This window comes from Coenobita brevimanus, chromosome 37, assembly GCF_032717465.1.
Source record: "Coenobita brevimanus isolate Jiangsu-jjx chromosome 37, ASM3271746v2, whole genome shotgun sequence".
Taxonomy (NCBI): Eukaryota; Metazoa; Arthropoda; class Malacostraca; order Decapoda; family Coenobitidae; genus Coenobita; species Coenobita brevimanus.
In genome coordinates this window covers 4,123,729-4,134,996 of record NC_136990.1, presented here as the reverse complement: position 1 = coordinate 4,134,996, position 11,268 = coordinate 4,123,729, and the positions used below count along the sequence as shown (strand labels likewise).

Sequence of the window (11,268 nt, the reverse complement as noted above, 5' to 3'; positions counted from 1 at the left end):
GTTGATATTGACTATTCATTCTTTAAGACTTCCATGCCCGTGAAAGTCAAACTCAAAGTTTCACCTGTTCTGTTTATAAGTTGGTTTGTGAGTGTGAGTGAGTGAGTGAGTGAGTGTGTGTGTGGGGGGGGGGATGTGTTGTGTGTGTGGGGGGGAGATGGGGGGTGTATGGTTTGGCGTGGTTGCAGTGTGTGTGGGGGGGGGGGCCAGTGTGTTACCATGGCAACCTCCCCACACCACCACAGTTACATACACACATTTCCCTACCACCAACTTCCGTTAGATAGTAATGTATGTGTGTGTGTGTGTGTGTGTGTGTGTGTGTGTGTGTGTGTGTGTGTGTGTGTGTGTGTGTGTGTGTGTGTGTGTGTGTGTGTGTGTGAAGGATTAAGAGGTCCCCTAGGGATTCTGGACCTTCCTCCTTCCCTCTTCCGTTTTCTTTCCTCTACACACACACATACACACACACACACACAGGACGCTTAAATAATAAAACAATGTGTAGCCTCTATTTATCTGTCAGTGTCCTGATATCGGTCCATATGAGGAGGGATGTAGGATGGGAGTGGCCCGGGTCGGAATGTGGGGAGGGGTTGGGTAAGGAAGCAATGAAATAGCCATGAAAGATGAAGAAAAATTATTTTATTTTATTTTATTGTTTTATTACTATTCTTTATGAAAAAACAAACTGATTTACAATAGTATTACTGATCGAAGGATCAACAGTAGCATTTCCTTTATAAATATTCATTATATTCTAAAATTTACATTAAAAATACAATCTCTCTCTCTCTCTCTCTCTCTCTCTCTCTCTCTCTCTCTCTCTCTCTCTCTCTCACTCGATTCTCACACACACACACACACACACACACACACACACACACATACACCACAAATAATATGCCTAACTGAAACAAAATTAACACCAAGGATATCCAATGACATACTAAACTTGGAGGAATACAACATATGGAGAAGAGACAAATTTAAAAAAAGGAGGAGGAATTATATTATTAACTAAGAAAAATCTAAAAGTCAATGAAATAAAACTAGATATACCATCACAAGTAGAACTGATTGCAGTAGAGATCAACACATCTGAAGGTAAAATAATTGTAGCCAATTTGTACATGCCACCCAGATCAAACACATGGGAAAGAGATGAATATGAGGACCTGGCAGAGAGTACAATTCAGAGTTTAAGATCATGACTACATAAAATGGAAGAGAAATCAGAAAGAATTATACTAACTGGGGATTTCAATACAAATATAAATTGGAATACTCTAGATATAATTAGCCAAGAAAGCTGTTGGGACCAAAAGCTCCTGGATCTCGTACAAGAGTTCTTCCTAACGCAACGTGTGAGGGAAACCACCAGAAAAAGAGGACTTGATGTACCTTCAGTGCTAGATCTAATATTTACTAGGCAAGAAAATGATACTGACAGTTTAATATATCATCCTCCACTTGGCAAAAGCGATCATGCAGTACTAAATTATAACTTTAGGATAGCATATGACATAGTAAACAGCAATGACAGTTACAAAAAGAGCCTAAACTATAAAAAGGGAAATTATCAAGACCTAAAGAAGTATTTCTTAAAAGTTGATTGGGAAAATGAGCTTAGAGGACAAGATTTAAATGCTGTATATAAAAAATTTTGTGAATTTTATGAAATAGGAGTCCAGAAGTACATCCCACAGCACAAAGAAGCAGATAAGAAAATACAGAAATGGTTCAATACAGAATGTAAAAAATCAAAAGAAAGAAGAGATTTGTTGTGGAATAGATACAGAAGACATAATAGTGAAAGGGCGTATAATAATTACAAACAGGCAAGAAACGATTATACAAGAATAAGGAGGGAAGCCCAAAAACAGTTTGAGGAGGATATAATAAATAAAAGTAGTGATCAACCAAAGCTGTTTTACAGCTATATCAGAAGCAAAACCAAAGTAAAAGATATAATACAATCCATTACGGACGAGGGAATCACTTATACACAAGAGAAAGATATTTGTGAAGCACTAAATAAGAATTTCCAATTAGTTTTTACAGAAGAAAAAAATTTTGAGAGGGAATATGTGGAACATGCATGTCCACACATACTCCCAGATATACAAATAGCAGAAAAAGTAATACAGGAGGAGTTAAGTAGATTAGACAGAGGAAAAGCAAGTGGTCCAGATGAAATTTCATGTTGGGTACTACGAGAATGTGCAAAGGAGTTAAGTAAACCATTATTTTTAATTTTCAAGAAATCCTTGAGTCAAGGTAAACTGCCTGATATTTGGAAAAAAGCAAATATTGTCCCCTTACTCAAGAAAGGAAATAGACAAAATCCACTCTTCTACCGACCAGTATCACTGACCAGTGTTGTAAGCAAGGTATTAGAAAAGCTTATAAGAAAAGCTTGGGTAAATCATCTAGAAGAACACAGTATGATAACAAAGACAGTTTGGTTTCAGAAAAGGAAAATCATGTGTTACTAATCTGTTGAGCTACTATGACAGAGTAACAAACACAATACAGGAAAGGGAAGGATGGGTGGACAGTATCTATTTAGATTTCAAGAAAGCTTTTGACACAGTACCACACCAAAGACTTTTATGGAACTGTACCATCAAGGAGGAATTCGAGGCAAACTGTTTTGTTGAATGAAAGACTTTCTCATAAAAAGAGAAATGAGAACAGCACTGAGAGGAAACTACTCATCATGGAAAGAAGTGACTAGTGGAGTACCACAGGGTTCAGTGCTGGCACCAATCATGTTTTTAGTGTATATAAATGATATAAACAGCAACACTGGAAATGAGAGCTATCTGAATATGTTTGCAGATGATGCAAAAATACAAAGGAGAATTACTAACACAGACTCTTGTAAAGAGCTACAAGAAGAGTTAAGTAAACTTCATGAATGGAGTAGTACATGGCAAATGGTATTCAATGTGGACAAGTGTCATGTAATCAAGTTTGGTAAAAGTGGAAAAAGACCTGATTGGGATTCTAAGTTAGGAAATAAAACCCTATACACATCAGAAAGAGAGAAAGACCTAGGTGTGATCATCAATAACAGACTATCTCCGGCTGACCACATCAGCGAGAAGGTACGGAACATGTATACACTGCTTGCAAATATGAGAATAGCATTCACATACATAAATGAAGACATGCTAAGAAGGATAATAACATCATTCATTAGACCAACCCTGGAATATGCATCAGTAATCTGGAGTCCTCATCTCAAAAAACACAGACAAGATTGAAAAAGTTCAAAGGGCCGCTGCAAGATGGATACCAAGCTTAAGGGACCTAAACTACGAAGAAAGACTAAATAAACTGAATCTACCAACACTACAGGAGCGAAGGAATAAAGGTGACATGATAATGCTATATAAGTGCATATCAGGGAAGGAGAAAATTGACATAAATGATTACTCAACATATGGGGAAGCATCAGCAAGAGGACGCTGCAAAAAACTGCATAAGAAGAGAGGTGATAAAGACGTAAGGAAATTCAGTTTCCCAAACAGAGCAATTGATCAATGGAATGCACTACCGAATGAAATAGTGTGTGCCAAAACAATTCACAAATTTAATGATATGTACGATAAATATGGTTTAAGACACGGGACAGTACGAGCTTGACTCATTCCTGTAAGGATACAATTAGTTAAGAACAATTAGTTAAGAACAATTAGGTAAGAACAATTAGGTCACACACACACACACACACACACACACACACACACACAATGTGAAGTCTCTATTTATAGTACAGTACATGAGAATGTACAATGCAATACAATTATCATGATGTACATTAGAGTACACTGATGTAGTAGAGTAATTACTGGTTGAGCACAATACCACAGTCCACCACAGTGACCTGTGTGATGTCGGTTTGGTTGGCTGCTGCCCTCACCACCTCCAGCCCGCTGACCACCTCACCAAAGACATCATAGTACACCCCGCGACCTTTCCAGTCGCTGGTGGTGAAGGCAAACTGGGCAGCCTTGGCATCATCATCATACCACCACCTCACGTCCCCCGCCCTGCGTGACTTCCGGTACTGCCCACCACTGGTGTCTATTATCTCTGCCCCTCCTACCCCTCCCATCCCTTCGTAGTCCCCGCCCAAGACACACTCCCCCGGCTCGCCCTTGTACTCCACGTCGTGTAATTTAGCGTTGCGGTATGAGACGCCGGTCTGGCCGGTACACAGCAGCATAAACTGCTTTCCCACAGGCGTGTTGGGACTCAGCCGGATGTGGACCCGCCCTCTTGTCCCAATTGTTGACCTCCACCAGGCCAGGTCCAGGTAGACCAGGGTGGAGGAGGGGTCCATGGCCCCCACCACCTCACTCACCTGCACAACACAACAAGGTCAGTCACGGAGGCAGAGACAGGAAGGAAGATAATTATACACACAAAAAGCTGGAGGCAAAGAGTGGAGGGAGGGAGGAAAGAAGAAGTGTAAGCCATCATGACCCCCGCCGCCGCCATCACCACCACCACCACCACCACTACCATCATCACCACCACCACCACCACCACCACCACCACTACCATCATCACCACCACCGCCACCACCACCATCATCGTCATCATCATAATCACACTCATCACCATCATCATCACCATCATCATCATCATCACCACCACCATCACCATCATCATCATCATCACCATCATCACCATCATCATCACCACCATCATCACCATCATCATCATCACCATCATCATCACACCACCATCATCATCATCACACCACCATCATCACCATCATCATCACACCACCATCATCACCATCATCATCACACCACCATCATCATCGCCATCATCATCATCATCGCCATCATCATCATCATCGCCATCATCGTCATCATCATCATCATCATCATCACCACCATCACCACCACCATCATCATCATCATCATCATCACCATCACCATCACTATCACAGCATCATCATCATCACCATCACCAACATCATCACCAACATCATCACCACCACCATCACCATCATCATCACCACCACCATCATCATCACCACCACCATCACCACCATCATCATCATCACCATCATCATCATCATCATCATCACCATCATCATCATCATCATCACTATCACAGCATCATCATCATCACTATCACAGCATCATCATCATCGTCACTATCACCATAATCATCACCACCAACATCAGCGCCAACATTATCATCGTCATCATTATCATCATCATCATCACCACCAGCACCACCACCACCGCCATCATCATCATCATCGTCACCACCACCATCATCATCATCATCATCATCCACGCCTGCCATCTTCCAACTCTCAGTACATACACAATGCCTTCTCATATCGAAATTCAAACATTTAATAGATGTTTATAGTTTCTGCCATGTAAGAAAACGTGGCAGAAACTATAAACTCTAATCATCTATTGACTCAATCGGATACGTTTATGTGAAGCTGGTGAATGTTTTTGGCGTATTCGATAGAGCCAGGATTCCGGGGGCTTGAATGATGAGCGACTGGAAGAGTGGCCCATTGGACTGGGCAAGTTTGGGCTGTCTGGACATTGCTACTCCTCACCCTGCCTTTGGGTGGGAAAGGAGGTCCGGCTGATGATGATGATGATGGTGATTATAGTTTCTACACGAACATCAACATATTTGAGGTAGTTAGGTCATATCTGTTGTCGAATGGACGGTGATGCGGCGAGGTGCACTGACATAGGGAAATGGAGGAAGGGTGAATGGGTGCGGGTTTAGGGTAGCGAGTTTGATCCCTGGTGACTTACTAGAACATTGCAGCCTACCTTAGCTGTTTTTTTTACATTCTAAATACTTTTGGATCGTTGGCCATAATATACACAAACAATACATCCTTTTATGTAGACACTGGACCTAGCGTATATATGACGAAGAATGTGTTTAAATGCAGAATGACTGCAGTGACTGCGCTGGGGGTAATTTACCCGAGGTTGAGAGCTACTACTCACGGTGGAGCTCTACAAGTAGTGGGCTACCAGATTCATAGTGTGGACACTCGCTGCTGTTAGTACCAATTTGCAATGAAGTACTTAAACTGCATCACGTATTCGGTTACGAATCATGATAGTAGGGGGAATAGTTAAGGTAGTTTCTTTAGCTGAGGAGGCAATTATTCTCTCTTAGTTAAAATTAATTTTCTGTAACCAAAGTGAATTAATTATAAATGACATCGTACTGAGGGAATATCATAAGACTTGCATAAAGGATTTACAAAATTTTCTTTGCTAGTGACATTGAACTGGAATGGCCAATCTTATATCACATATATATTACACTGAAGAATTCCTGAGAGTGTGTAATTGCCTAACCTCTCATATTAGCCCATTTCGTAAGGAAATTTTGCATCTCGATAGATACCAACACCAACTACAATAGACAATGTGCCTCGGACAGGTTCCGCTGCTTCAAAAGTCAAAATCATTCGAAACTAACCTCTGAAACACTATTCTGAATGCTTACATTTAAGTTAACCGGTACTCATTCCTAAATGTTATTCATACTGTAACTGCAATTGCATCTTGCTTATTTATTACTTAAACATTATCTGTATACATTACTTCTCGCCACGTAGTTAATATGTTATAATAAACAATGGTTGATATATTTGTTCCGATACTTAACGCTTCAGCCAATCACGTGCATCCTTACAAAGGTTGTAGGTTCTGTGTGATCCATTGAAAAAATAAGAGTGTTTACTACGGAGCAGCTGCCAGATATAGCCACACACCAACATATTTGGTTGCACTTTCATCTTGGCCAACTGTACATATAATGGTTTAATACAGCCAGATAACAGCGTCTGGGTTATGAATCATTTGGATAAATGGGGCATTAGTTAACGTGAATGAGGTCACAACGAATAACTGCTTTGAACTACAGAATGACACTGCCATTACAGACTATTGTAATGAAACTCGATGATAAACACCGCAAACACTGAAGCATTTCAAGTCTACTGATGCTGAAGAACAAACAGGATGTTATGTAAACACTGCAAACACTGAAGCATTTCAAGTCTACTGATACTGAAGAACAAACAGGATGTTATGTAAACACTGCAAACACTGAAGCATTTCAAGTCTACTGATGCTGAAGAACAAACAGGATGTTATGTAAACACTGCAAACATTGAAGCATTTCAAGTCTACTGATACTGAAGAACAAACAGGATGTTATGTAAACACTGCAAACACTGAAGCATTTCAAGTCTGATGCTGAAGAACAAACAGGATGTTGTGTAAACACTGCAAACACTGAAGCATTTCAAGTCTACTGATGCTGAAGAACAAACAGGATGTTGTGCAACATAAAACGAAGGTGAAATGCATTAAGGAAGAAGAGTTTGGTGATGACATAAACGCTGGTGAAGAAAAGTTGAATGGAGTATAAAAGCGATGATGAAAGAGTGAGTCAGTGGTTTGACGTGCATGGGAAACATGCGGCTGGACACAGTATAACACAGGCGGGTATATTTGGGTGATTTAGAGTAAGACAAACAGGTGAGAGAGTTGATGGTACATGTCACAGTGGTGGAGTTACCTGCAGTGTGTGAGCGTGGGGGGGTGGCGGCTGATCCTGAAGGCAGTACATATATATAAGGTCATTTTCTAGGGTTATCCTGGAGGACCGGATGCCACCTTGGTCTTCTTGGACGGCAAATACCAGGCCATCCTCCACCAGCGTCTTGATGCGCTGACTCATCTCCCAGGAGGTTCTCAACCTGTGGGCAGTACCATACATTAGTATTTATAAACAGCATCCATATTCTTTTTTTAATGTGTCCGACTCTGGGCATAGGCTTCACAGCCTGCTCCCAAGGTTCAGTAGTCCTCCTTCATACCGTACACATCTACATGTCACCACTTCGGCGCCAACACCCACCGTCCATATTGAATGCATGCTAGGGCTGTCTCATACAGGACTGGTGTATTGGTATTAGCGGGGGGTATTTTTACGACCTGTCGGCGGGTCTTCTGGTAGATCAGTAAAGTCTGCTTTTATGAAGTTTAAATCCTTAAACTGTTCCCTGCTCCAGGGGGATTTGAACCTAGGTCTGGTAGGACTGCAGGCTACCTCTCTACCGATTGAGCCACCGCCTCTAAATGGGACACTATCAGTACATTCTTAAGAAAACTCAATATATTACTACTTTGAGGCAATACTGGTTGGGAAGCAAGAGTTGGGACAGTAGTGGGTAACTTACTGTTATTTGCTGTGACATCTTTGTGATGGTGTTGATCTTGTCCATGATGATGGAGGCCGGGTCTGGGTGTGGTGGAAGGCCGGGGGTGTGTGTGGCATCAGTCTCCGATGACAGTGCATCCAGGGCCGGCCTGATGGACTCACGCACCTGTCCGTACTAACACAAACATTAGTGCTGGAGGCTCTGCCAACTATGTGCTAATGTACAATCGCAGACACTTATGGCTGGTACAACCAGCTTTGTCAATCCTCTTTTTCCTTGGTGTGAATCATGTGCAGCTCGACTCAGTTAATCCAAATCGTTAATAATACTAGTGAGAGGGAGAGTCGCCGGGAGATGTCTGGTGCAAGTGTAGGGGGTGGCAGTTTTGCGGGGAGGGGTGGGTGGGGAACGTGATTGAGTAAATGTGGCATCAGTGTAATACAGATGTGGCACAAGTGTATTTGTTAAAAACGTAGGTTTACGAAGTGAATGAGCTAAAACAACCTCTTTTTAGTGGTAACGACACTGAGTTAGGGATTCCACATATCTCAGAATGCTACCACAAGCTGTGTATTGAGGTTAACACATACAGGAATTGTCATTTAGCGGCAGTGCTAGAAGTCTGATAAATGGTAAGTTTTTTTTTTTTTTTAATACGAGGAAGAAGGAACCAAAGGCCATGAGCCCGCAGTAACAGTTCCCTCAAAGAGAAAAACAAAATACAATAGAGAGCCAAATTCAAGATCCGATCATTTTGAGATGCCTGGACGCACTGCGTTTGAAAGACTGGAGATCATAGGCAGCAGGAAATACAGACAGAGGGAGACAGTTCCAGAGCTGACCTGTTGCATAAATGAAAGACTGGGAGTAATGGTTAACTCTTGCATTAGAGAGTTGGACAGAAAAGGGATGAGAGTTTGCTGCCAGACGGGTGCTACGCGCCTGTCGTAGAGGTGGAGGAATGCAAGCAGACAGTTCAGAGGAGCAGTGACCATTAAAGTAGCGATAGAAAAGAGATAAAGATGCAACAGTGCGGCGAAGAGACAGAGGTTGAAGGGAGTCAGTAAGAGGAGGAGAGTTAATCAGACGAAAAGCCTTTGACTCCACCCTATTGAGAAGGGCTGTATGTGGGGAGCCTCCCCACACATGAGAGTTGTGCTCCACACAGGGGCAGATAAAACCCCTGTATAGAGTCAACAATTGTGCAGGGGTAAAGAAAGAGCGGAGTCGGCTTAGCACACCCAATCTCTTGGAAACAGATTTTACAAGAGATGTAATATGATCTTTCCAAGATAAGTTCCGAGTAAATGAAACCCCAAGCATGTTCAAGGATGATGCAGGATTAAGCTGAATATTATTAAACATTAATGGGTATACCTGTGGAAGATTTTGTCGGGTTGATAAGTGTAAGAACCGAGTCTTAGATGCATTAAAAACAACCATATTATTTTTACCCCAGTCAGAGATACGAGCCAAGTCAGACATTAGGTGTGCCATAGCCTCATCCCTTGTTTGTTGAAGCAACTGTTAAGATGGGCGTTGCAGGAACCGAATGGAAAGGTGAAAAGAGTCATCAGCGTATGAGTGGATAGGGTTAGATGTACAGCTTAGAAGATCATTGATGAATAAAAGGAAGAGAGTTGGTGATAGGACAGAGCCCTGAGGAACACCACTGTTGATAGATCTAGGAGAAGAATGATGGCCGTCTACAACAGCGGCTATAGAACGACCAGAAAAGAAGCTAGCGATGAAGGCACAGATAGAAGGATAGAAACCGTAGGAGGGCAGTTTGGAAATTAAAGATTTATGCCAGACTCGATCGAAAGCCTTCAAGATGTCAAGTGCAATGGCAAAGCTTTCGCCAAAGTCCCGAAAGGAGGATGACCAGGAGTCTGAAAGGTAGGGTAGGTGAGAAGATCTCCAGTGGAGCGTCCCTGACGGAACCCATACTGACGATCGGAAAGAAGGTTGTGATAGGAAAGATGCCTTAAAATTTTTCTATTGAGAAATGACTTGAAAACTTTTGAAATACAGGACGTTAAAGCAATTGGACGATAGTTGGAGCGTTGGGAGTGGTCACCCTTCTTTGGGACTGGCTGAATGAGAGCAAACTTCCAGCATGAAGGAAAGGTACAAGTTGACAGACAAAGGCAAAAGAGTTTGCCTAGGTAGGGTGTAAGCACAGAAGCACAGTTCTTGAGAACATCAGGAAGGACCCCATCAGGCCCATATGCCTTGTTAGTACTGAGGCCAGTGATGGCAGAAAATACATCAACTGAAGAAATTTTAATGTCAGCCATGAGGAAGTCAGAGGGGGGAAGTGATGGAGGAACAGCACCGGAATCGTCTAAGGTGGAATTGGAGGAGAAAGTCTGTGCGAAGAGATCTGCTTTATCAGTAGAAGAAATAGCTACAGAACCATCAGAGTAGAAAAGAGGAGGGAAGGATGATGAGGTAAAGTTGTTAGAAAGATTTTTGGCAAGGTGCCAGAAGGAGCGGGAAGAATTCGAGTTGGAGAGTTGAGAGCATTTAGTATGGATGAAATTATTTTTAGTAGAGCGAAGAACAGACTTAGCACGATTCCGGGCAGAAACGTAAAGATGATGTGATTCAGGGGTGGGTTGGCTCCGGTACCTTCTGTAGGCCCTCTCCTTGTTGCGGACAGCATTAGAACAAGCGTGATTAAACCAAGGCTTTCTTGCGTTAGTCAAAGGATACGAGAAAGGAATGTATGCTTCCATGCCCGAGAGAATAACCTCCATAATGTGCAAGGCACACTCAGATGGCTCCCGGCCATGGAAGCAATAATCATTCCAGGGAAAATCAAAGAAGTACTGCCTGAGGGCCTCCCAGTCCGCGGCTCCAAAATGCCACAGACGACGTTTCCCTGGAGGGTCCACAGGCCGTACTGGAGTGATAGGACAGGTTAAGATAATAAGGTTGTGATCGGAGGAGCCCAACGGAGAGAAAAGATTAACAGAGTAAGCAGAAGGATTAGTTGTGAGGAAGAGGTCAAG

General features: G+C 42.3%; 1 protein-coding gene across 1 annotated transcript; it reads right to left on the bottom strand.

The window, feature by feature from the left end:
* Positions 1-3,853: 3,853 nt before the first annotated feature.
* LOC145396397 (peptidyl-prolyl cis-trans isomerase-like) lies at positions 3,854-4,351 on the bottom strand. Its single transcript, XM_080269789.1, has one exon. The coding sequence runs from the start codon at positions 4,349-4,351 to the stop codon at positions 3,854-3,856; it is 498 nt and encodes a 165-aa protein (XP_080125915.1).
* Between the last annotated feature and the right edge of the window lie 6,917 nt (positions 4,352-11,268).